General features: G+C 44.8%; 1 protein-coding gene across 2 annotated transcripts; it reads right to left on the reverse strand.

Moving 5' to 3' along the window:
- Window positions 1-1,604: 1,604 nt before the first annotated feature.
- Window positions 1,605-27,307, reverse strand: LOC147100571 (protein-arginine deiminase type-2-like). 2 transcript variants are annotated; one of them, XM_085966960.1, is made up of 17 exons: window positions 27,286-27,307; window positions 26,313-26,423; window positions 23,725-23,905; window positions 22,492-22,564; window positions 21,096-21,157; window positions 19,455-19,572; window positions 18,643-18,771; window positions 17,356-17,513; window positions 16,539-16,642; window positions 15,068-15,179; window positions 13,842-13,949; window positions 12,541-12,686; window positions 10,960-11,107; window positions 9,838-9,931; window positions 8,932-9,008; window positions 8,684-8,815; window positions 1,605-1,919 (listed from the first exon to the last, which is right to left on the reverse strand). In XM_085966960.1, the coding sequence occupies exons 2-17, from the start codon at window positions 26,402-26,404 to the stop codon at window positions 1,686-1,688; spliced, it is 1,968 nt and encodes a 655-aa protein (XP_085823086.1). In that variant the 5' UTR covers window positions 26,405-26,423; window positions 27,286-27,307; the 3' UTR covers window positions 1,605-1,685. The 2 variants fall into 2 exon arrangements, with proteins under 2 accessions (XP_085823086.1, XP_085823085.1); XM_085966959.1 differs by lacking the exon at window positions 27,286-27,307 and adding an exon at window positions 27,112-27,195.
- Between the last annotated feature and the right edge of the window lie 33 nt (window positions 27,308-27,340).

Consider the following 27,340-nt stretch of genomic DNA (forward strand, 5'->3'; position numbering starts at 1 on the left):
TGAGAAGTGCCCCAAACACTCAGCCCGCTGCCCTTTGTGTGATCTTTTGGTTTGGTTCAGGTCGGTCTGTACTGGCCAGTTTTGATGTGTGAAGTCCAAGTACAGATCAACTTGGACTGAGGTTCCCAGTTCAGAGTTGTCACCTTCACACGGAACTGCAGTCCACAGAGATAGGGAGAGAGATCGGGCCAGTTAAAAGTAGCATCGACTGGGGAGCTTGACCCCACCTTGTGCAATGCATGAGGATTCTGGTTATGGTTTCAGGGTGAATATCAGCAAGTTATAGGATTACTATTAGTTACAGGTAGGATATCGGGACATTACACTTATTACTGTTGCATATCTGTCAGTGAGGTATTGTATTACTGTTGGTTGAGGTTACCACTATTACTATTAGTTATCAGTGCAGTTTTAGTGAGTTACCATTAGTTATGGTAGAATCAAAGTTCATCCCACCACTGGCTTCCCCTCTGGGAATCGCTCCCCCACCTTCGAATGCCCCTCTTCCCCGCCCTCATATGATCAGATGCCACATGATCAGGCAGCACATGGTCAGATGTCATGTGGTCAGAATGTCACATGATCATACATCAGAGAATACCTCTAGCCAGGGTTGGCAACCCTTGCACGAAGTCCTGGATCAGTTACCAACAACAGGGAGGCAAATTCTTTTGGAAAATTTAAGTAACTGAGCATAGATGTTAAGTTCAGACTGTGGGACTCTAGGGGCTGGATTTTCCAAGCCCCGAGGAGGCGGGCAAGCTGGTAAACTCGGAGAAATTGGGGGCAGGTGGCAAACCCGCCCCCATCCTGCCTCCGTGCCCTTTTGCCAGGAGGCGGGAGGATGTGCAGCTTCGGGTTCCATCTCCTGGAGGCGGGAAAGGCATTTAATCCTTTTAACTGCCTGTTAACAGGTAGTTAACAGGCAGAAAAAAGGATTAGTGCCATTTTACCTTCACAGGTGAAGGCTTCCCGACCTCGGAGAACCCCGCCAGGTTGGAGGAGACGTGGAAGAGGTCTGTGGCGGTCTGCGGCACCTGGAAGTAAGGTGTAGAGGTGAGCGATGGGTGCCAGTGTGGAGTGGTAAGTATGCAAGGTGAGTGATAAGTTTAAAAAAGTGTTCACTTACCTTGTTTTCCTTCCATAGCCTTTAGCCGCGCTGGATGGGGCGAGCAGACATCCTCCTTGTCAATTTCAGGTAATGGCTGATGGACCCTCCGATCCATCAGTCATCTGAAATTTACAAATTTGCAATGTTTGATGAGTCCTCACCTCAAAGACTCATCAAACTAAAGAGAATGTCAGTGTTTGACAGCTTCACAGAGCTGTCAAAAGCTGTCATTTCTTCTTTCAAGATGGCTTGACAGATAGCACGTCTGACGTTGATGTGATCTGTCAGTGGCTTCTTCCCTAATTGGCCTGCTGAGCCCGCAGGGCGGGCTTAACAAGCTCAATCAGGAGAAAGTCCCACTGAATGGTCAGGTGAGGATGGAGGCGGGACATTGACACGACAAGCAGCAGTCCCGCCTCCATTCACAAAATCCAGCCCTAAGTGTTTGAATGGCACAGGTTACACGTCACTGCGTGGGCATTGATAAACGCTATTCTTTTGTAAGCAAGTTGCATTTTATTAATGCTACGCAAAATAAAATAAAAACTAAAAAATGCTTTGTTGCTTGTGGTAATTACATCTCCATATTCCACCACTTGAAAGCAAATGACTCGCGACGAACATTGGAGCCGCAGTGAACTTCACCCAGCATCAGGTGATAGGCAGCAAAGTCGTCGATGAAGTTACAATCCAGGCCGAGTGGTTCTAGCGCTGAGCGCACCGCAGATTCCAGTGGACATTTTCCATTTATCAAAGGTCCGAACGGCTTTGGAATGCCCAGGTATTTGCCAAGGACAATCATATTCACCTAAAGGGGCACAGACACAGAGTCAAAAAAGGTGGTAGAGAAAAGGCGGGGAATTATAGACCGGTAAGCTTGACATCGGTAGTGGGGAAAATGCTAGAGTCCATTATAAAAGATGTAATAGCAGAGCACTTGGAAAGCAGTGACTGGATCGGACAAAGTCAACATGGATTTACAAAAGGTAAATCATGCTTGACTAATCTACTGGAATTTTTTGAGGATGTAACTGGTAAAATAGATAAGGGAGAACCAGTGGATGTGGTGTATTTGGACTTTCAGAAGGCTTTCGATAAGGTCCCGCATAAGAGATTAGCGTGCAAAATTAAGGCACATGGGATTGGGGGCAAGGTATTGACTTGGATAGAGAACTGGTTGGCGGACAGAAAGCAAAGAGTTGGAATAAACGGGTCGTTTTCCAAGTGGCAGGCAGTGACTAGTGGGGTACCGCAAGGATCGGTCCTTGGACCCCAGCTGTTCACAGTATATATTAATGATCTGGACGAGGGAATTGGATGTAATATCTCCAAATTTGCAGACAACACAAAGCTGGGTGGGAGGGTATGCTGTGAGGAGGATGTCGTGAAACTCCAGCACGATTTGGACAGGTTGGGTGATTGGGCAGAAACATGGCAAATGCACTATAATGTGGATAAATGTGAGGTTATCCACTTTGGTGGCAAAAACAGGAAGGCAGATTATTATTTGAATGGCAATAGGTTGGGAGAAGGGGAAGTGCAAAGAGACCTGGGTGTTCTTGTACACCAGTCGCTGAAGGTAAGCATGCAGGTGCAGCAGGTGGTTAAGAAGGCAAATGGTATGTTGGCCTTCGTAGCAAGAGGGTTCGAGTACAAGAACAAGGATGTCTTGCTGCAGTTGTACAGGGCCTTGGTGAGACCACACCTTGAGTATTGTGTGCAGTTTTGGTCGCCTTACCTGAGGAAGGACGTTCTTGCCATGGAAGGGGTGCAGCGAAGATTCACCAGGCTGATACCTGGGATGGCAGGAATGACGTATGAGGAGAGATTGTGTCGATTGGGCTTATGCTCACTGGAGTTTAGAAGATTGAGAGGGGATCTCATCGAAACCTATAAAATTCTGTCAGGCCTGGACAGACTAGATGCAGGAAGGATGTTTCTGATGGTCGGGGAGTCCAGAACCAGGGGTCATAGTCTAAGGATGAGGGGTATGCCATTTAGGACTGAAATGAGGAGGAATTTCTTCACCCAGAGAGTGGTGAACCTGTGGAATTCTCTGCCACAGAGGGCGGTGGAGGCCAGTTCATTAAATATATTCAAGAAAGAGTTGGATATATTTCTTAAGGCTAAAGGGATCAAGGGATATGGGGAGAAAGCAGGGACAGGGTACTGAATTTGGATGATCAGCCATGGTCTCATTGAGTCATAGAGTCATAGAGTTTTACAGCACAGAAAGAGGCCCTTCGGCCCATCGTGTCTGCGCCGCCCATCCATCCCTGTCCAATCTAATCCCATTTTCCAGCATTTGGTCCATAGCCTTGTATGCAATGGCATGTCAAGTGCTCATCCAAATGCTTCTTGAATGTTGTGAGGGTTCCTGCCTCTACCACCCTTTTAGGCATTGAGTTCCACATTCCAACCACCCTCTGGGTGAAAAAGTTCCTCCTCAAATCCCCTCTAAATCTCCTGCCCCTTACCCTGAATCTATGCCCCCTTGTTATTGACCCCCCCACTAAGGGGAAAAGTTCCTCTTTGTCTACCCTATCTATGCCCCTCATCATTTTGTACACCTCAATCAGGTCCCCCCTCAGCCTTCTTTGCTCCAAGGAAAACAACCCCAGCCTGTTTAGTCTTTCTTCATAGCTGAGGCGCTCCATCCCAGGTAACATCCTGGTGAATCTTCTCTGCACCCTCTCCAAAGCAATCACATCCTTCCTATAGTGAGGTGACCAGAACTGCACACAGTACTCCAGCTGTGGCCTCACCAGCGTTTTGTACAGCTCCATCATAACCTCCCTGCTCTTATATTCTATGCCTCGGCTAATGAAGGCAAGTATCCCATATGCCTTTTTAACCACCTTATCTACCTGTTCCGCTGCCTTCAGGGATCTATGTACATGTACACCAAGGTCCCTCTGACCCTCTGTACTTCCTAGGGTCCTACCACTCATTGTGTATTCCCTTGCCTTATTTGTCCGTCCAAAATGCATCACCTCGCACTTTTCAGGGTTAAATTCCATTTGCCACTTTTCCGCCCATCTGACCAACCCGTTTATATCGTCCTGTAGCCTGAGGCTTTCCTCCTCACAATTTACCACCCCACCAATTTTCGTGTCATCTGCGAACTTACTGATCATACCTTTTACATTCTCATCCAAATCATTTATGTAGATCACAAACAACAAGGGACCCAGCACCGATCCCTGAGGTACCCCACTGGACACAGGCTTCCAGTCACAAAAGCAACCTTCGACCATCACCCTCTGCCTCCTGCCACTCAGCCAGTTTAGGATCCAACGCGCCAAGGCACCCTGGATCCCATGGGCTCTTACCTTCTTGACCAGTCTCCTATGCGGGACTTTGTCAAAAGCTTTACTGAAGTCCATGTAAACCACATCCACAGCATTTCCCTCATCCACACACCTAGTCACCCCCTCGAAAAATTCAATCAGATTTGTCAGACATGATTTACCCTTGACAAAGCCATGCTGACTATCCCCGATTAATCCTTGCCTCTCCAAGTGGAGACTAATTTTGTCCCTCAGAATTTTTTCCAATAATTTCCCTACCACAGATGTTAGGCTCACTGGCCTGTAATTCCCTGGTTTATCCCTGCTACCCTTCTTGTATAATGGTACTACATTAGCTGTTCTCCAGTCCTCTGGTACATCCCCTGTGGCCAGAGAGGTTCTGAAAATTTGTGTCAGAGCCCCTGCAATCTCCTCCTTTGCCTCCCACAGCAGCCTGGGATACATCTCGTCCGGGCCTGGGGATTTATCCACTTTTTGGCCTGCTAAAACCGCTAGCACCTCCTCCCTCTCGATGCTAATATGTTCAAGTATGTCACAGTCCCCTTGCCCGATTTCTATGTCCGCATCGTCTTTCTCCATAGTGAACACAGATGCAAAAAATTCATTTAAAACCCCGCCTACATCATCTGGCTCTACACACAGATTGCCACTTTGGTCCCTAATGGGCCCTACCCTTTCCCTGGTTATCCTCTTGCCCTTAATATACTTATAAAACATCTTAGGATTTTCCTTTATTTTGGTCGCCAGTGTTATTTCATGGCCCCTCCTCGCCCTCCTAATTTCTTTTTTAAGTATGCCCCTGCACTTTTTATACTCCTCTATGGCTTCTTCCGTCTTTAGTCTTTTGTAACTGCCAAAAGCCCCCCTTTTATTTCTAATGCATTTTTGTATATCCCTTGTCATCCAAGGTTCCCTTTGCTTGTTGGTCCCACCCTTGACCTTTACAGGAACATGTTGGCGTTGTACTCTCTCTATTTCCTTTCTGAAAGTCTCCCACTGTTTTGATGTGGATTTTCCTATAAGTAGCTGCTCCCAGTCCACTTTGGCCAGATCCTGCCTTATCATATTAAAATCGGCCTTCCCCCAATTTAGAACCCTTATTTCCGGGCCGTCTTTGTCTTTTTCCATGACCACCTTAAATCTCACCGAATTATGGTCACTGTCGCCAAAATGCTCTCCTACTGACACTTCCACCACTTGCCCGGCTACATTCCCCAGAATTAGGTCCAGTACCGCCCCCTCTCTTGTAGGACTTTCTACATGTTGGCTCAAAAAGCTCTCCTGGATGCACTTTAAGAATTCTGCACCCTCTAAGCCTTTCACACTCTGACTATCCCAATTTATATTGGGGAAGTTGAAATCCCCCACTATTATTACCCTATTATTTTCACACTTCTCTGAGGTTTGCCTACATATCTGTTCCTCTATCTCCCCCTGACTGTTTGGGGGCCTATAGTACACTCTCAGCAAAGTGCTTGCCCCCTTTTTGTTTTTAAGTTCTACCCATAAGGCCTCATTAGAGGAACCCGCTAATATATCATCCCTCCTTACAGCAGTAATTGACTCCTTAATTAATATTGCAACACCCCCTCCCCTTTTACACCCCCCTCTGTCTCGCCTGAAAATTCTATACCCCGGAATATTGAGCTGCCAGTCCTGACCCTCCCTCAACCATGTCTCCGTGATAGCAACAATATCGTACTCCCATGTGCTCAACAACAACTTCAGTTCATCCACCTTATTTGCAAGACTCCTTGCATTAAAATAAATGCCTTCCAGCCCTGCCATATTCCCTTTTGCCTTCACATATTTGCTCTGCCTTCCCAGCTGACTTGTTTTTTCCTCTGTATTTGGCTGTAAATCACCCCCTACTATAGCTCCACTCTGTACCCCATCCCCCTGCCAAGTTAGTTTAAACCCCCCCCAGCAGTGCTAGCAAACCTCCCCGCAAGGATATTGGTTCCCCTCTGGTTCAGGTGTAAACCGTCCGACTTGTACAAGTCCCACCTTTTCCAGAAGCAGACCCAGTGATCCAGGAAACTAAAGCCCTCCCCCCTGCACCATCCCTTTAGCCACGCATTCATCTGTTCTATCTTCCTATTCCTATACCCACTAGCACGTGGCACCGGGAGTAATCCAGAGATTACAACCTTTGAGGTCCTGCTCCTTAATCCTTCACCTAGCTCCCTAAATTCTTGCTGCAGGACCTCATCCCTCTTTTTACCTATGTCGTTGGTACCAATGTGGACCACGACCTCTGGCTGTTTACCCTCCCCCTCCAGAATGCCCTGCAGCCGCTCAGTGATATCCCTGAATGGCGGAGCAGGCTTGAAGGGCCGAATGGCCTACTCCTGCTCCTATCTTCTATGTTTCTATGAGTCCTATTACTCTTGTTTTATGGCACATTTACAGTGCAGTGCTGTAGAGGTGGTTGTGCTGCGCCTCCCGGATGCCGTGGAATCCAGTCAGTTTGTATTGCCAGGTCAATCCAAGGGCACGGCCAGCAACCACATAGCAGCACATGCACACACTTCAGGAACCAGTTATTCAAAAGCCACATTCTCAACTACACTTCTGTTTGTGCTACATTGCTTATGTCAGAGAAAGGTTGTTATATGTCAACACTGCAAAAAACTGAACCTGATGCCAGAAAACTCCTTCTGAAGACACAGAGAAAGACCATCTCCTGAGGGGTCCCCATGCTGCTTAGTGTACGTTGGAACTCTTGCTACTGAGGTCAGGGTTGCCTCACAGGCTTCACCATATTAAAGGCAGCAACAAAGGTCACCTTTGTTATTCTGTTGCCACAAAGCCATCTGCCGGTCTATCAGGTTTTCAGCAGTGAGGGTGTGAGAGTGACTTGGCTGAGGGCCATATATTGAACATGTGCATATGACTGCCATTAGAGGACAGAATCAGGCTTGGGCTGGGCTGCGATGTCTCCCGCTGCCTGCTCACACCTCATTGTCTCGGCTCATCTATGAAAATAGCCATTTGGATGAGTTTGTTTATTCATTCACAGGACGTGGGCGCCGCTGGCAAGGCCAGCATTTAATGCCAATCCCTAATTGCCTTTGAGAAGGTGGTGGTGAGCCACCTTCTTGAACCGCTGCCGTCTGTGTGGTGAAGGTACTCCCACAATGCTGTTAGGGAAGGAGTTCCAGGATTTTGACCCAGCAACAATGAAGGAACAGCGATATATTTCTAAGTCAGGATGGTGTGTGACTTGGAGAGGAACTTGGAGGTGATGGTGTTCCCATTCGCCTGATGCCCTTGTTATTCTAGGTGGTAGGGGTCGCGGGTTTGGGACGTGCTGCCAAAGAAAGGTACCAGAGGATTGCTGGCAAAACAATGGATACTGAGAAGGTATGGAACAGAAAAAGGAGCAAAGGCAAAGTCAAAGAAAAGTGTTTTGAAAAGGCTTTTGAAAGCAGAAAGAGAGGTGGCAACAAAGAGAACTCGGCAGGAAGTTCCAGAGAGCAGGAGAAAGAAAAAGACTTGGATTTATATAGCGCCTTTCACGACCACTGGACGTCACAAAGCGCTTTACAGCCAATTAAGTACTTTTGGAGTGTAGTCACTGTTGTAATGTAGGAAACACGGCAGCCAATTTGCACACAGCAAGCTCCCACAAACAGCAATGACCAGATAATCTGTTTTTTTTGTTATGTTGATTGAGGGATAAATACTGGCCAGGACACCAGGGATAACTCCCCTGCTCTTCTTTGAAATAGTGCCATGGGATCTTTTACATCCACCTGAGAGAGCAGACGGGGCCTCGGTTTAATGTCTCATCTGAAAGACGGCACCTCCGACAGTGCAGCGCTCCCTCAGGAGTGTAGTGACTGAATGAGAAACCAGCAATTTTGGAGTGGAGGACAAGGAGAAGCCCAGTGTTAGAGGAGTAAAGAATCTGTGTGGGGCGCAAAACTCAATAAGATAAGATGGGGCAAGTCCTGAATACATTTGAAAGCAAGGATGAGTATTTTAAAATCAACTTGCAGAGGCACAGAGAGCCAGTGAAACTTGGAGAGGGTGCAGATGAATGGAGTGTGGGTCAAAGTGCATTTGAGGACACGGGCTGAACACTTTTCAATGCGTTGACGCTTGTAGAGGTTGAAACAGGGAGGCCGGCTGCGAGAGCATTGGAAACGTTGGGCCAAGAGGTGATAAAAGAATGGGCTGGGGTTTCAGTAGTGGAGGGGGTTAGCTAAGGAGATGAGCTCCTTTCTCTTTTTAACACACTCCAGCTTTTACTCACCATGTCTGGAAACCACGACATTGCTTTTCCATACTTCTGATCCAATGTAAACAACACAGGAATATCAATAATATCTTCTTCATCCAATCCCAATTCCTTCTTTAGAACATCTCGGTTCCAGTCAATGCATTGCTGAGAAAGAGAGATCAGAAACAATAAAGGAAGCGAAGGAAAGAAAATGAACCACAGTGATACAGAATTTCATACAAAGTATGATTAAACTTAATCTTATTATCCCACTGACTCACCTGCACATAAGCGTTATCGTCGAGCAGGTTTTGATTACTAAGGAGTTCATTAATTTTGAATGATTGCGTGTTTTGACCTGATTGAAAAATACAAAGCAACATTACTGTTCTTATTCAATTGGCTCATTGAATATCTCTTCAATTAGTGCAGGGAGGCTGATCAGACATACAGTTCCACCCATTGGTACTCTGCCAACCACCCCCTGCGTTCTTCTAACCTTTCCCAGTCCCCGTTATGGGCATCTGCACATTAATAAAGAATATGTTTATTCTTTACACTTTTATTCCCACCAATCCATGCATTATTCTCCCTGGGTTCTGCACATTAAAGTCATAGATTCCACAACTACCGTTAAAGTGGAAGACAACTCTAGGAATATTTACTAATACCTAATCTTTGAAAAACTCTCGAGCACCTCTTTCCTGCGCTTGGATAGATAATTGCAATGTCACCTCTAGCCTCCAACCTTCTCCCAATTTTATTGATAGTTCTATGGTCAGTGCTCCTCTGAATTTTCCTCTCTTGTTCCTTCCAAACTTCAAACATTCTACATGCTCTTCATTCTCCCTGCATCCTTACTGTGTTTTCTAACTCATTCTTTCCCAGGTCCTTAAAACTGTGGAACTCCACTTTTCCTAGTCCCAGTTAATTAGGTGTTACCTAATCCCCTTTGCCAAGAGTGCATGATCACGTACAGAAATGGCCACTATGGCACACGTAGTCAACCCCAAAGGAAATTTGTGTTCATTTTCCTAGCACTGCACCAGAAGAGAACATACAGCTTTATATGGTGGACATTCTGCCACTTTAAGCTGTGCAAACAGCACCAGCTCTGTGTGAAGGAAGAATTGGGTTGGATGCATGCACCACTGCCTACTACTGACCCTAGCTGGTCAGAAACTCACCTTCCAACATCTGAGCTTCCCCATGACCTTCTTGCTGGAGTTTCATGAACAACTTGCAACAGGCATCAGGACTGACCAGAACAAGCCGAAAACCCTTCAGCAACAGGGGAGAAGTTGATATCAGAATCAAACAGTTATGATTCCCTTAGTAAGATAAGAAAGAACTTGCATTTATATAGTGCCTTTCATGACCTCAGGTCACCCCAAAGCGCTTTATAGCTAATGAAGTACTTTAGAAGTGTAATCACTGTTGTACCTGTAATGTAGGAAAGGCAGTAGCCAATTTGCACACAGCAAGGCCCCACAAATTGAAATGAGATAATGACCACATAATCTGTTTTAGTGATGCTGGTTGAGGGATAAATATTGACCAAGGAGAACTTAACTGCTCCTATTCAAATAGTACCATGATATATTTTATATCCACCTGAGGGGGCAGATAAGACTTTGGTTTAAAGTCTCATCTGAAAGACAGCACATCTAACAGTCAGTTGGTACAACAGGGCTGAAATTCCTCAAAGGTTCCACTAGTCTCCAGCTATCACTACAGCTGGAGATCAGTAGAACGTTCTGGAAGGCAGTGGAAATTTAGTAGTGCTGATAATTTTCCTGGGGCCAAGTAAAAGGCAGAACCTCCATCCACCCATTTGAGCACCTACATTAGAGGGGGGAGAACCCAGGAGCAGGGACTTCCAACACTGGGAGCGCTCGTGCCCTCGGCCTACAGGGACCTGGTGCTAAACTCGAGGGCAATATGCTGAGTCAGAAGAGGCATATCGGCCTCCAATTCAGGTGCTAGTGGGCCCCACTGGGGTGGTGGTCCAGGGCGGGATCAGAACCTGGACACCCAAAGGTGAAGAGAATATTTTTTAAAGGTGCTGCAAGGCGTCCCTCATTTTGTTTCCAAGAGGGATGTGGGGAGCAGTACACCCCTCCGTGGCTGGCCACTTACATCACACTATGCAGCCTTTTCCGGTTGGGTACCCCAGATGCATCCCTCAAGCGCCAAAGGGCCAATTTTCATGATTCCTCCCTGACCCTATAAAGTTTGGTGGGGTTTGTGGCGGTGGTCACACCTTGGTACACGAACAGCGCATTTTTGGGCCCAACATGATTGATTACCTTTCTGTTGGGAGCCGGAACGAAGGTCATGAACTCATCCACGTGACCCACCACCAACCAGTCAGAGAAGAGCTCAACAGGAGACTGGACTTGTTGAGCATACAGGAAATCCCGAATTACTTTCGCCATGTTCCTCCCCTCAGAAGTGCTACAGTCATTTTTTTAAAATACATATTTACACCCGTTAACAATTTTCAAAATCTTCATTTAAACTGACACTAACCCCAGATGATGCTGACGGAGCTCATTGGGCTAGAACACTGGAAAAATGACAAGCGGACGCAAAAGAGACAAACACCTGGAGCCTGAAATTCCTCGGCCTGGTGGGGGGCACATTGCCAGTGCAATCAGAATGGGTTGGGAAGCGGGGCAGGATGCGGTTCCACAGGATCTGAGCCCCTTTTGTTCCCGGCAGAAAATTCTGCTGGAAATGGGGGTAGGCGTTTCTTGCATCCATCCCCTCAATGCGGACTTCACTAAACGAGACGGGACTGGTGAGGTGACATGATCTGTCAGCATTCCCACCAATTCCTCCAGTGCCTCCAATGCTAAATATGCCTGAACGATGCAAGTGGACTTGCGTGCCCGGACCAGATCCTGGCAGTGGTGGGGTCCATAAAGGTATTAAATGCCAGTTTCCTAATGGCAATCGATTGAGCAATTGTCACTGCGAAGGAAGCAATTTTAAGTAATTTAATTTAAAATAAAAATCTTTTTGGAGCACCTTGATCAGAAAGCTGGGCTGTCAATGTTGTGGCAAGGTGCTGCAGTGAGATTCTTGTCTCCTATGCCACAAATGCCAACCCAATATGAAAATTACCCTGACCCAGAGATTTGGAACTGGCACAGGTCCAGGGGCATAGAAAATTGGGAGCCGGTCACACCCTGCCACACTTCTGATGGCCCATTGCAACAACTCTCTACAGATAGCATGTGCAATCCCATACTAACAGACATTTCACTGTGCCACAGCTCAACTCAAACGGTTCTGTGTTCAGATAACCACCACATGATCAATTTACTTCTTCCTTGCACCCATCCCTCTATACAAGTAGGACAATGAGCTTGACTTTGACCTGCTGAGAGTCTTTGTTGTGAGCTGTGCCCTTATTATTCTGTCTGTGCTTTGCCCAGCAGTTAGTCCAGGTAGATGCGTTCTGGTTCCCTGTGACCACTTCTGCACTGGAGACTGGGCACTCTGAGATCCAGGCGGGCACAGGCTCACACTTCGTTTCCTTGGATTTGTACGTTCCACATCCTGAAGTAACCTGAACCATGGAAGGGGCTTGACGCTGAGGATGCTTCAAGGAGGTCAGCAACATTTCTAATTTTAGACGTGACTACAAGTGGAGGAACTAGACTCTGAAACCCAGGGTAGCTCATCTGCTTTCTGCTTGTGAGCTTCAGGAACCAAGGGTTTCCTGGGTCTCTGGCTTTGTTGAAAATCTGGGGAAAAGAAAGTTTGAAACTAGAGCAATGAAGCTCATGGGGTTCACATATAGGACCTTTTTTTTAAGAAAATAGGATTGTTTTCAAATTACAAACTCTTAAACACTTCTCCTCAATATAAAATAACATTACGTGGGAAAAGCGCTTCCGATGATAATCCTTCCCAATGGATATTCTTTTCCATTCACTGTGACTGGAGGGCTGACCTCCAGATTCCCAAAGGAGTCCAGGCTGTTGACCTGATCAGATGTTCTGGTTACATGTCCAAAATCTGGGCCCTGGACAAAAATACAATGACAGAAAATATGGTATTCAAATTGCCAATGTCTAGAAAATTAGCTCACTAATGACCAAGTTTTATATCCATCTAGCTTGGATATTTACAGACTGATAGTTGGTACGACTGTTGCCTTCTGAACTACATGGCCAGTAGCCTCAGTGCAGTCTGTCGCTCAGCCCACCTGTTTCAGCATGTTCTCAGGAGAGCAAGTAATCCGACTATACTCATAAGCCCTGAAATCCCTGAGTCTGGGGGGACACTTCTGGTCATGTGCTGGGTCGGGGGGAGGGGGCCAGAAGGTGGGGCACAACCTCGTTGCACCCAAGTCTGCAACCCTTTCTCCCTACGATGAGAAATTCTGATGGGGGATGTTTGCACATCTTGATATCAGAAGAGGTGGACTCACAGAATTGTCATCACACACCTTACCCCAGGGAATGCATAGCTCTGTAATAAGGGTGTACTTGCAATAGGAACATGGAAATGGGGCCACAATGCCAGTTTCTAATGTCACTCTTTCCATTTGAAAAATGACAAATTCAAAATCTATACTTTGCTAGACCTTCTGACCATCTTTGACCAGAATGGCCTGAACTCCCAAAGAAGCAGCAAGACACTGCTCTGAAATTCCACACCCAGCAGGACGGATACCCAAAGAACGCTATAAATGGCCAAGATGCCTACCCACTTTATGTAAATGACCTTGTCTCTGGGATTTGGGTTGGAATCAAGTCCGATGCTTACTGGTACTCCTATCTTACTGCACTCCAAGCTAGGACTGCTTCAAACTTCTTCAGCATTTGAAGTTAGAAATCTGATTAACCGATAGTACTGTATCATTTCTGCTCTGAACTTTCTTCTTTTGTTCCTCCTTATCTTCAATTATACCATTCTAAATGCTGTTCTGTTCCCGGAATCTGCACTGTATTGAAATCAAAACTCATTGCCGTTTCTTACTTTAACCCATTCTTCCCCAGGTCTACAAAGCTGCAGAACTCTTCCCTTCCTTCTACAGTGAGCTGACCATCATCTAACCACTACTTCCTGATTTACCCTGTCTTTTCTCCCACATTTTTCACCCTTGGTGATGCTCTTCACTATGAGCCGTGACTTTCACCTTAGATTCTCAATAATAAAAACAATTCTATTTCACCAGGATTTTTTCGTAGGGAAAGTTCTTCAGTTGACCATCTCGAGGGGAATCCAACACAACAGGAAAGTGCTTGTGAGGGGCCTCGATGTAACCAAATTCAATTTCATCCTGTAAGGAAGAAATAAAGATTGAGGTAGAAAAATGCAGAGTGACAGAATGTGACAAGGCATGTAAGAAGAGGCAGGCAAACTCAAGGGCTAGAATGCAAAGAATAAAAAGAGTAGACAGAGTGAGGAATAGGTAAATGGAAAATTGTGAATGAGAAAGCAGAAATTATAAAATCTCATATTAGACATAAGATTTCACATTTTAGGAAAGTGAAGCTGCAACAAAATACTTGTCTCTATAATCTGTGCCATTGGTGGTATCTTGAAGAAATTGTTTTGTTTTCATGAATGATTTGATTTCGGTGGTAATAGCCAGAGGCCTGTGCTTGATGTATGAGTGTTCTTTGTTGCATTTATTAGCAGATGTTAGGAAGGGGAAGATTGTCTTCAGTATTGATCCCATAGTAACTGTGCTCATGGCTGTCTGGGAATGTGTGTTAGAGATTGACAAGACTGATTGGGGATTGATAGTGACTTGTGGAAGTGAGGTTATTCCTTCTACTGGCTTTGGTTTGTTAGCTCTTCAGAGAAGATATGACTTCTGTCTGACAAAGAGGAGAATAGTAGGGGGTGCAGAATCATGAAGAGTCTTAAGGGCTTCCAAAGAGGCCACAATATATAATTCTCTATAAGGAAGTCTTGATGGAAGAAAAGTTCTTCCAGTTAGAACCTCAGTATATTAGACTTACTTCATGAATCTAAAGAACTGGGTACAGCTCGGGCAGAACAGTTAAATTCCTTTTAACTGGCAACAGTTGAGTTGCCTACCTTTACTGTCAAGATATCAATAATCTAATTACCTGCATGTTGTGAAACAAGGTGTCTACCTAATTTACCCAATTTTAATTAATGAATTAGAAGCTGATGAGGAAACATGCACCAGAAATCAAAAATATTCAATTCAATAGTGTGGGACTACTGTTCCATGATATATCAATCAGAAGTTTCTCTCCAAAACAGGTTGGTAGGTTTGGGCTTTGATTGATTTTGTTTGTAGAGTTTTCAGTCCAGAATATTGAACAATCTCTGATCCAAAGGGAATTTAATTTACGTCCAAGCTGCACACGCACACACCCTCACTGTTGCTGCAGACTGGAATTTTAGAATAAATGGTTTTACCTGTATCCAGCGATCTCTGCGATTCATAAACTCGGGACAAATTGTTAGCTTGCAGTTGATCTTTGCCACCACAGCCTTGAATTCCTTCAGGAATTTTTCATTACCTGCTACACTAAGTAAACAAAACAAGATTACATTTAAATGTGCAAGCATTGTTCTTCTTATTAACTGATAATATTCCAACCCTGGTCCAATATCATTTAATTTTTAAAGATCTTTTTGGGTGAAATGGAAGCAGGTTAGCACTGGAAAATGGAACACATTTCCTAACTCAGGCACCCAGTATTGACAAAGAACCAGTCCCACCAGGTCAAGTAGAACAAGACCAGAAGCAGGACAGGGCTTTCTTTATAGTAGCCCAAGAATCTGCCTCAGTCACAGCCTCAAAAGAGCCCTCCGACTTCACCAGTGTGAGTGTTTCACTACCAACCTTCACCAGGTGGTCTCCCTGACTGAGATTGCCAATTTTGTGCTAAATTAAGGGCAGTTGTGTAATGTAGACCATACTATGAGAAACTAGGTTAACACAGCCCTAAGTCACTTCACTTGGACCCAGATGTTCATCCCATCAACCTGGGCTGGATTTGAGGCCGGGCCCCAGAAATGAAATGTCAGTGTCCTAACTCACTGCACCACCCAGTCCTCCTTATGTCATGTTTTGCAAAGTCATCTGCCAATAATGGTAGCAGTCAGCAGGGTGAGAAAACATTGGCACTAATATAGCAAGACATGCGCGCCATATGGAAAAACTCCATTTTAAAAAGATAACTCTGCATGTTCATCACTGGGGCATTGTTTGAGAAACCTTTTTTTTAAATTAATTCACAAGATGTGGGCATCGCTGGCAAGGCCAGCATTTATTACCCATCCCTAATTGCCCTTGAGAAGGTGGTGGTGAGCCGCCTTCTTGAACTGCTGCAGTCCGTGTGGTGAAGGTAGTATACTTCCTTGTAGCGGTTTTGGTACAACAGAGTGGCGTGCTAGGCCTTTTCAGAGGGCAGTTAAGGGTCCACCACATTGCTGTGGGTCTGGAGACACATATAGGCCAGACCGGGTAAAGACGGCAGATTTCCTCCCCAGAGGACATTAGTGAACAGATGGGTTTTTACAACAATCCAGTACTTTCATGGTCACCACTAGATTTTTATTCCAAATGTATTTAATTAATTGAATTTAAATTCCCAGTCTGCCGTGGTGGGATTTTAAACTCCTATCTCCAGATCATTAGTCCAGGCCTCTGGATTACTACTCCAGTGACATAACCACTATGCTACTGTTCCCACTCAATTTTTCTGTGCTTCGCTCCTCCACATTACATCATTCAACACTTTGCATTTCAGCCTTGTACTACACTCCATATCATCTGTTACGTTCCAAATAGCACAATATATTATTTTAATCTGATGATAATGTCAAGTGGAGTCAATGCTGTATCCAGCAAGCGCAGCAGTTGGTGTTTTAAGGGTGTTACCTGCACACAAACACTTCCTCAGGAGCCAGAGTATTCGGAGTCATAATCCATGGAGCCATGCGAAATACGACTCGGTCTGTAAAAATAGGAGCCTCTCCTACAGTCTGGAAAGAGTGTTTGAAAATGTTAATACAGTAATAACAGAATAATTCTTATTTGATATGACTCTCACCTCTGAACCAGGATGTCAGTGCGAGTCATAGGAACTTGAGTTCATATGATGCAAGTGCGTCCTGGAGGACAGTGTGGGTGGGAGCTGAGGAGCCCTTGGACTGCAGTGTTGGGAGACTGTAGGATAAAAGCTTTTACTATTACATACGAGGAATCTGGCCATTAATGATACAGAATAGGGCTCCTCCAGTGGGTTAGTGCACCCCCAGATGTGTTACTGAGCCTCACAGGGCCTAACGTGGTGAGTTAACTGAACTCAGGCAGGCTCGTAAGTTTGTAAAAATCAGCTCGGTTTCGCACTCCTAATCAGTGACGTCTGCTGGAAATTGGATGGTCAGGGTTAAGCTCAGCTATACTAGCCACCACTGTCAAGTAGCCTGAAGGCACTAATACAATAGCAAAATACTGCAGATGCTGGAAATCTGAAATAACAACAGAAAATGCTGGATACACTCAGCAGGCCAGGCAGCATCCGTGGAGAGAGAAACAGAGTTAAAGTTTCACTCATTAGCTAAGCTCGCAAATGAATCATGGCCACTTGGCTGAAGTACTGGAGGGCAACAGCCATCATGATTCAGCGCCTTCATGAAAATAGGGGAGAAATTTGGAAGAGGGAGGGGAGAAAGGAATTTAGATAGGATTTTACCATTGATTCTAGTAGGCTGAGGTTAATGGTCACCAAGCCATCAAAATCCTTATCTGGAAACTTGAGCCCTTCGACGCAGAAGTCGTATTCTTTCTTCCCAAACATGTAATTAGTGACAAAGGACAGTTTCTGGTGTCCCAAGACATGTTGCAAACGCACTGTGGGATTCAGGATAAAAGAAATATAATGCACTGATTGTGGGACTTGTTTGAATTAAAGAGTTTGTGATAAACACTCACCTTCCTCCCCACCCCCATTCCCCAACGGCACTCATGAATCTGCTTTGGCATGAGAGAATCATGCACTAAACATCCATGACAACAGGAGCTCGCCAGCGGCGCTTAGGTGGGGGAGTCTGGTCTGCTCTGACCTTTAGCCACGAATGTAGACATGTGATGGAGGCCCCAAACGGCCACAGTCCCTGTCAAACACAATGGTTTTATGTATGCTCCTGATGGCATTCCCTTCCTTTCTTTTAACAGAGTCGAAAAGAAAATTAAAGAGCACTGACGTCCGCCTCAATCAGCATTCCACTGCCAGTAGGCTCATACATAGAGGCACAGAGAATCGTGGAGCAGTGAGTCTGTGCTGTGGGTGTATTGAGTTGAAGGACAAATTTGGCATATACAACTCGGAGTCAATTGGAGGTGCATTTGAGATGCAATGGATTAATGATTTGACCTTTTAGGTACCAGTAAGGAGAACTATGAGGAAATCAATGTAAAGTGATCTCTCAAACTTGGCCGCACAAATGTACACGCACACATATGCACACTTTCAGCCAGAAATACCTTTCTAAAAAGATTCTTATGAGCAGCTTTGTTTGCCCTTCTACATTGTATGGAATTAATTTCCTCGATCTAAAGGCAAAGCGTAGCTTGTGCTTGGGGTGTGGGGAAGGTTCTACCAACCATCCTCTGTATGGTTGAGTTCTGGAGTGGTTTCCGATTTGGGACAGTATTAAAACAAGTAGAAAGTTTGGGGTTAGTGTGGACCATTCCATTTTTGAATGTCATAGCCCAGATGCACTGGCACAGTTTGCTGTTCACATCCATTCTTTAACTGCCCGACACTATTTTTGGCAATTACACTGAGCCCTGCTTGCATTTTTCAATTTATATTTGGTGTTGTTTGCTTGTTGCATCCAATTCCATGGTGTGTTTATCTGTGCCAGCTAATTCTGCAGTAGCTCATCATCAGATCTTGGACAATTAGTTCTTTAAATCAGAGTTTCACATCCTGGTACAAGTCTGACAGATAGGTAGACAAACAGATTAATGGACTCACCTCCTTCTTTCAGAAAGACCCGTACTTTGTACCTATCAGAGGCTGAAATGTAGAGCTGCAGCTTGTAGCCATATTGCAGAAACTGTGGTCCTTCAGTTCTTAAAATCATGCGAGACATATCCTTCAGATCTAAAACAAAAACAGAGACATTTCTTTTTTCTCCCCACCTCTCCTGAGAGTGCCGAGTCTATTACATGTATCAAAAGAAAATCTTCTAACCTCTAATCCCACTTATAGTGCATCAATTTTAACTGTGTCCACCAGTTCTGTGCTGAAATAGCCTCTATTTTCTGCATCAGTCAGCTTTATATAAAATCTGGGCCATGTTTCTCTTTCAATGTGCCAATAAAACAAATGGAAAAAGTAGGACGTGGTTCCAGTACCATGTATCCTTTCCCTGACTGTGTGAGGATTCAATGGGACTGCTAGGTTCAACACCATGTGCCATCAAAGGGAACTTACAGTATTAATGGCTGGCTGGGCTTTTTGTCTTGAGATAGCACATAGTGCTGAAGTTCCATTTGAACTGATAAACTAGAGCTTCCCTCCCAACGCCTTCCCACTTGATACATCTCCAAACACAATTTGAACCTGCATGTGTCCTTGTTCTAAAGCTCAGTGCCACAATTATAAGAAAGTTGGATGTGACACTAATGGCTAGAAATTCCTCTCTGCTTTGCGTTTACCACAGAAGCAAGGTCATGTCCCCATTACATAAATGTTTATATAGATGAGACATGAAGGAATTTCTATCTATTGTTTGGGCTGTCACAGTGAGTGCAAATGTGTGCCGTGTACATAATTCACACTACCTGAAAGACTGTTCACCAAATTATCAGCGTTGTCAGGCTTGGAAGAAAATGCTTCATCCTTGTCACAGTTCACAAGAAGAACAGCACCATGTCCATTAGGACCCCATGACCAAGAAGCCTTGTAAAGGAAAGAAAAATCCAGTTACAGTTTAATTCAGACTCCTGCTCTGCAATCCCATGAAAGATGTGAGATATTTTGACCACTTCTTCAGGTATAACTGTGGTGTGCGCTATCCCTAGGTGAAAAGATGGACAATCTATAGTCAAATTTCTAACAATTACAGCCACTAGGAGCGCAACAGCATTTGCAAGTCCGAACAGTATGAACACAAGTAAGGACACTAGAATTAGTACCCAGCCACAACACATATTTATCAAGGCATCAGATGAATCCTTAACCCCCTTCACCTTAGCTCCTCATCAAGGAACTATCTGGGTTTTACTGCCCAGCCTATGCCCAAGAGTCAATGATACCTAGATTTGGCTTGACTTCCCCAAATGACGATATCGGTTTCTTGGATTCTCCAGTCCTGGGTAAATCCACCTTACGTCTTGGACACTGTACCCGGACTAGATTGCTTAAATCTCACCTCCCTTGACTTCAGGAAAACTTGTACATCTAAGTGACACAATTATGTCTACCTATAACTGGCACATACAGCCATACAATCTGACACATTAGGTAAAGACTACTAAACGATGAGAACTAAAAACAACAAGAAACAAGAGCAAGCTGTGTCAATACACGCTCCTATATTTTGGCCAATCTGAGTAGCACATGTGTCAGACGAGTCCACCTCCTTTTGTTGGCAATCACCTCAAACACCCATGTCATTACCCCCAGTAATTATTACCTCATGTGACTTAAACATAGAAGATAGGAGCAGGAGTAGGCCATTCGGCCCCTCGAGCCTGCTCCGCCATTCAATGCGATCATGGCTGATCATCCAAATTCAGTACCCTGTCCCTGCTTTCTCCCCATATCCCTTGACCCCTTTAGCCTTAAGAAATATATCCAACTCCTTCTTGAATATATTTAATGAATTGGCCTCTACTGCCTTCTGTGATAGAGAATTCCACAGGTTCATCACTCTCTGGGTTGAGCTGTAGAATCCAGACAGGTTAAATGGCAAATTCACTCCCTTAACTTCCAAGTCTCCTCATAATAATGAACTTTGTAGTTTTTTGGTTAGGGAGTCACACACTTATCTCACCTACCAAGCTATCTCTGGGTCTGTGGCCTTGATGGCCTATACTTCTGTAGTGTCTGGGAGAATACCTTGTTCTTATGAGTGTCCACCATTTTTAACCTTTTGGGGGAAGAAGTTCAACTTACGGCTGTCCGTTTAGCACTTGAAAAATGGGCGACCAGAGGTTGATAATTGGGTGACACTTCGGCGGCCCACTTGATGCCATATTCATGCAGGCCTGTAAATGAGTGAGTAGCCCGCCCACCTGAAACAGGTGTAAGGCTGCTTTACTATACTGGTTGTAGGACCTCGATGAAAAATTCAGGTATAGGCGTCACGCAAGCTCCGCCTATTTCTACCAGATCTTGAGCAGCTTAACCAGCGAGTTAGGAGGTGGAAGGACTTTTTGTATGTGTTTTGAATAAAATTACTCCAAAATTTTTCTGATCACCTTATTTGGATGATTCTCTTCAACTTTACCATCATGATCTGCATCCACATTCAGGGATATGTCTGTAAAAGAAGGGATGCAGAAGCTAAGAGAACTGCTCCTGGCCTGTAGACTTTTATCAACAGTTCCAGTTTTCCAATACACAGCATTGTCACCTTGAGCAACCATGTAAAAATACACCAACCATCATAAAAGAGAGACTTGCAGTTCTTCAGCACCTTATAATGGCTCTGAGAAATATCGCAAAGCACTTCACACAATTTAATTTGAAATTGTAGTCGCTGTTGTGCAGTCAATTTGCACAAAGCGGGCAATGAGAAGAATGACAAGTTAACCTATGTTTGGTAATGTTGGTTGAGAGAAGAAAGTTGGTCAGGACTCAGGGAAAACTTCCTGCTCTTCTTCAAACAGCGCCATGACTCTTTAACATCCACCTGAACAGGCAGTCGGGCATCACTTTACCATCCCATTCAAAGGGTCGCATTCCCTCAGTATGGCATTGAAGTATGAGCTTACACTATATGCTCGCGATATGGAGTGAACCAATATTGAGGCAAAGGTATCGTCTTGGATTTTTTCTTCTATGCCGTGCCCTAACAGAAGATTCTAATATAATAAAAAGGATTAAAGGAGGAAAAATTGAGTCGCGCCCCCTTTTGGGGCGCTTACTTTGCCGGGGTGCTATCCTGAAAAAATTAGCGCCCCAACGACCGAAATTCATCGGTAGCGCCCCAAGAGGGAAGCGCCAGGGCACTTCCCTCTTGGGGCGCTGCAAGGGAATATTGCGGTGCTACGTGCCGCGGTACTGCAGACCTTCCTCCCCTTCTTAAAGGGGAGGGGCCTTGCGCAGCACGACCCGGGGCCCAGCTGGGCCACCAGGGATCGGAGTGCCGGCAAAAGAGCCCGGTACTCAAGAGAAGTGCCGGGCGCACAGAGCGCAGCCGGCACTCCACGGGGGGGGGGGGGGGCTGAAGAGGAAGCTGGGGAGGGCAACGGGGGCAGGTGTTGGCAGGCAGCCGGCAACAAAAATAGCCGCCCGGCACCTCGCCTTTAAGTAGCGCCGTCCTGGCCGCAGGTAGGCCCCCCTGACCCTGTCAGACATAGTGTCCGGCGGTAAGTAAGGGGGCGCTACCGAAGATCGCAAGCGGGGTGCTGCGCACCACGATGACGTCATCGCTGGCGGTGCAGCGCCGCAGGGTGCTAATGGTTACCGCCGCCGCTAACCTCCCGCTGAATTTCGCAGCAGGCACTGGCGGCGCCGCGCCTGGGCGCTAGTTGCTTTGCGCCCCGTTAACGCCCTCTTAGGGCACTAACCTAATGCTTTTCATTATATTCCCATGAGCATGGGAAATAAACCCATCAACATCCATTTAACCTGTGTGTGTGAGACACTTACTGACAGCTGTAAACTGCAAGGTCATCTTGTCAATGGGGTTGTCAGACTTATCTCCGTAAAATGTAACTGTAACCTACAGGAAGAGATTGGACACAGAGTTAAGAACCAAGGATAAGATGCATCATACAATTCAGATTTTGAACAAGAATGTGAAATCAGGTGAGGAAATGATCAGTCTCAGTTGTAACACTCGCTATCTGGCCTCAAACATGAAGACTGGCCAATCAGGTGAGGCACCAGTGTGGCATGTGGAACTGTACCTCAGAATGTCATAACAGTATAAGAAAGGACACGAATAGACCCTCTGGCACATCAAAGCTCAGTCCTCTTAACACCCTAACTCTCCCATTATTTGTATCCAGTTGAATTTTGAAAACTCTAGTTTTTCATTTTGCTTTCACTGCCTGGTAGATTATTCCAAATATTTATCACTCTTTGAGTAAACAAGTTCTTTTTAATACATATTTGTTTTAAATTTGCTTTTAAATAATTTAATTGATGTCTTCAGTCCTGGCTTTCCTGAATTTGAAGTAATATTCTGTATTTACTTTACGTGCACCATTTAATATTTTACCTACCTCGATGTGGCCGCCACTTAATGGTCTTCTTTGGAGACTGTAGAGCTTGAGCTTCTCCAGTCATTCCTAATAGCTCAGCCCCTTTACACTTCAGAACATAGAAACGTACAGACTGGAGGTGATTATTGCAGTCCATCAGATAGGAAATGCTGAAAATACTCAGCAGGTCAGGCAGCATCTGCGGAGAGAGAAACAGAGTTAACGTTTCAAATCGATGACTTTTCATCAGAACTGGACGAAGGGTCATCGACCTGAAACGTTAACTCTGTTTCTCTCTCCACAGGTGCTGCCTGACTTGCTGTATTTCCAGCATTTTCTGTTTTTATTTCAGATTTCCAGCATCGGCAGTATTTTGCTTTTGTTTCCATCAGATACTAATCTATTTCCATTTCCTTTTCCATTTGCTGACGAGAGCCACTATACATCATTCTCATTTCCAATTCGGGAACGCAGTAGAGAAGACTGCGAGGAAAATTAGAGGAGAAAATGGGAAAGGAACTAGAAGTGGTGAGGACAAACAATGACGTAAGAGAATAGTAAGATTCCTAGTGGAAAGAGATGAAATGCAGGAATAAACCCCTGCTGCACCAGAAATACTTGTAACATGCAAGTAGAGTCAATCACAGGAACAAAAGAAATGTAAATTGCGTGTTACCTTATTGTCATTGACATCCCGGCTTGTTCTGTCCGATGTGACCAGGAGCAGGATCCCTTTATGGAGAATCAATTTAGTTGCATGTTCAGTCACTGGGGTTATACGCTGTTGATGTAAAATGGAGCATTTGACACCAGGGCTGAAGCGGATTTCAAATGACTGGGATCTTGGAGGCGATGGCCTAGAAAAAGAGACCATTTAATTGATTCATTTTTTAAAATGAATTAGTGCCCTTTAACAATGTGCCCATTATAGCACAGTGACACTCAGCTTCAACTCACTCATTTAAGTGTTGGCTTGGCTCAGTGGTAGCACTTTTGCCTCTGAGTCAGATGGGTGTGTATTCCAGCACCACTCCAGAATTCCAGACATAATCTAGATTGACCAGCGTGTTTGTTTTATTTGTTCTTGGAATGAGAGAGATGCTGGAAAGCTTCATGTTTATTGCTCGTCCCTAGTTGCCCTGAGAAGGTGGTGGTGGGCCTTGTTCTTGAACCACTGCAGTCCCTGTGGTGAGGGTTCTTCTAATGACAGTGTTAGATAGTGAATGAACAGTGGTATATGTCCAGGTCAGGGTGGTATGTGACTTGGAGACAAACTTGGAGGTGATAATGTTCCCATGATCTTGCTGCTGCTCTTGGTGGTAGAGGTTGCAGGGCTGGGATGTCAAAGTAAGTTTGCCGAGTTGCTGCAGTTCATTCTGCAGATAGTACATACTGCAGCCACAATGTACTAGTGGTGGGGCGTGGATGCTGAGTCCAGTGGCAGGTATACCAATCAAGTGACTGCTTTGCCTCGAATGGTGTCAAGCTTCTTGAGTATTGTTGCAGCTGCAGGTTATGGGTGAGTAGGTGTCACTTTATGATACTGTTGATGACTCCTCCCATCACTTTGCCTATGATTGGAAGGAAGCTGATCAGACGGTAATTCACCAGGTAGAATTGTCCCGCTTTCCGTAGATAGAGCAGAATTTCCTATGTTGTTGGGTAGATCCAAGTGTCATAGCTCCATGGAAAAGCTTGGATGTGGGTGGGGACAGACTTTCACAGACCTTCAGTAATAAATCTGAGATGCTATCAGGGTCGATAGCCTTCACTGTGTCCATTGCACTCAGCTGCTTCTTAATGTCACAGTGTGTGAACCAAGTTGGTTACACACTGCCATCTATGATGATAGGGACATCAGGAGGAGGCCACCTGGGATTGTCCATTCAGCACTTACAGCTGAAGACATTGGCAAACACTTCAATTTTGTCTCTTGCATTGCTGTGTTTGGCTCAGCTATAGCTCAGGATGGAGATATTCATAGAGGCTCCTCCTCCTGTCAGTTACCTAATTGTCTACCACCATTCTCGACTGAATGTGCTGGGACTAAGAGTTTTTCTCAAATCCATTGGTTGTGGGGTTGCTTAGCTCTGTTTTTTGCCTGTTGCTTTTTGTGTTTGGCATGCATGGTGCCCTGTGCTGTAGCTTCACTAAGTTTGTGCCTGATTCTACGGTATGTCTGGTGCTGCTCCTGGCACACCCTCCTACAATAACCAAAGCTGATCTCGTAGCTTGATGGTGATTGAGGGAGCGCTGCATTGCTGCAAGTGCCTTCATTTGGGTGAGATATTAAACCATCTATCTATGTGGGTGGATGAAAACTGACACTCTTGAAGAAGAGGAGCAAGGAGTTCTCCTGGTGTCCTACTCAGCACTCATCCATCAACCAACAAAAGCAGATTAACTGGTTGTTCACCTCCTTGCTGTTTGTGTGATCTTACTATGCACAAATAGGCTGCTGCATCTGTCTACAAAACAAGTGACTATACTTCAGAAGTAATTAATTGGCTGTGTGATGCTTTGAAACATCCTGAGGGTGTGAAAGGTGCTATCTAAATTCAAGTTCTTTTTGTTTCTTACTCTATCAGAGTGATCCCAACTCATCTCTATGATCCCTAGACCTCCACTGACTAACAAATTAAATTTTATGCAAATTATTAGGTACAAGTGGGGCTAGTTAATTCCTAAAATCAATCAAAGTACTGATCCAATTCAGTCCTGTATTATAGAAGAAGGCTTTAAAAATACAATTGTTAGGGCCTTTAGCGTTTCATGAGGCAATTCATCAAGTAATAAGATATTCTCCAGTTGTCTCCAATACTACGGGACACTCATGTTTCCTTCATTTTCTCACACCCAGCAAGATACCCGCTGCCAAGTTTATGCCACGGGCAAAGAGTGATTTCTATTTCCCATTCAAGAAGGATAAACCAGGTAACTATAGACCAGTTAATCTAATGCTAATTGTAGGCAAACTCTTAAGAATCCACAATTCAAGATAAAATTAACAAGCATTTAGAAATTCTTGAAATAAATGACTCTTACTAGGATATTGTTCCACAGGCACCCTCCAGTACCTCCTCCAAAAGTCCACGTGTGAGCCGAGACAGTCTGCTGATAGGATATTAAAATGTGGGAGGCAGGCATCACAACCAACCCTGGTCCTATTTACCAACTGAGCGATGAAGAGAACACCTGGCCAGTGGCCACATTTTAATCTTATATTCAGGAGAGGACATCAGATAAATCAGTTTTCTGACTTACTTGTAAACGTCGATGCTGAGTTCGGTCCCCAACACATAATTCACTTGGGTGGGTTTCCCACACTCCAGGCGCACGGTCCTTTGCCTGGACATAGTGAAGGTTTACAGCGCTCTGCAGAGCAAGAGTCAGTGTTTCAGCTCAAGTAGAAGCTTATCTATAGACACTCACTGCCCTGCTCACAATAACAGCCCAGAGTCACCCAGTCTCTTCGCCTGTCTTCAAGTTTAAGGAGCATTTGTAATTTAATATAATCAGCAGCTCTCCGCATCTCTTATTCTCCCTTTACACCTATCTGCACTATTAATAAAGTTTAAGAGCTTATAATTTAACAAACTAACTTGAATGCCGTTTGATTTTGTACAGTAATATACCTGTTAAGAGCAAAGCAACAGTAAAGGGGAAACGGTCCCATTTAGCAGGTGTTCCCACGGAGTAACTGCCCTATTACTGTTTTAAATCAATCAGAAATTAATCTGGTTTAGAGGAAATGTCCTCAATAAAGAGACTCAACAATTCATTGGAACAATTTATTCTCTTCAATGCACAAACAAAAATCTCCCTTTTTAATTGCTTGTTCACCTAATGCTCACAGTGAATGGTTAACCTGGAAACCTAATCTACTGAACCATCTTGTTTTTTTACTTCCAACCTCAGTTTGCTTTCAGTATCAGTCTACTCTGCACCTGGCTCAAGTGCTGCCTGATATTTAATGCTAAAAAAAAAACAAACCCCAAGTAACCGCCACCCTATCCTTCCCAAACTATTCCCAAATCCGGTCTCTCGCAAAAGTTAAGCATACCTGTGTAACTGTCGACTGTGGCTCCTGAAGGTCAATGTGCAATCTTACCCTATAATGTATTGTTGCACAAGCTCTGCCCATTTTCGGGAATGTGTGACCATTGGCTAATTAAGCTGTCAATTATATTCTTATTAACATTGGTTCTCCAATGTCCTTAAGGGATGGGAACCTTACCTGTTCTGGCCTACACATGACTTCAGTCCCACATCATGTAATTATTTTTTAACGT

This window comes from Somniosus microcephalus, chromosome 25, assembly GCF_052327205.1.
Source record: "Somniosus microcephalus isolate GS21.2 chromosome 25, FLI_Smic_1.0, whole genome shotgun sequence".
NCBI classification, from domain to species: domain Eukaryota; kingdom Metazoa; phylum Chordata; class Chondrichthyes; order Squaliformes; family Somniosidae; genus Somniosus; species Somniosus microcephalus.

Bases quoted from the DNA above. Each gene is read 5' to 3' on its own strand.
- LOC147100571 (XM_085966960.1), bottom strand. From the start codon at position 26,404: ATGTCCAGGCAAAGGACCGTGCGCCTGGAGTGTGGGAAACCCACCCAA. The intron at 15,180-16,538 runs GTAACACCCTTA...TTGTTTACTTAG, and splicing joins GAGGAAGTGTTTGTGTGCAG to TGTAGCAGGTAATGAAAAAT. The intron at 13,950-15,067 runs GTAAAACCATTT...TCTTCCTTACAG, and splicing joins GCAGAGATCGCTGGATACAG to GATGAAATTGAATTTGGTTA.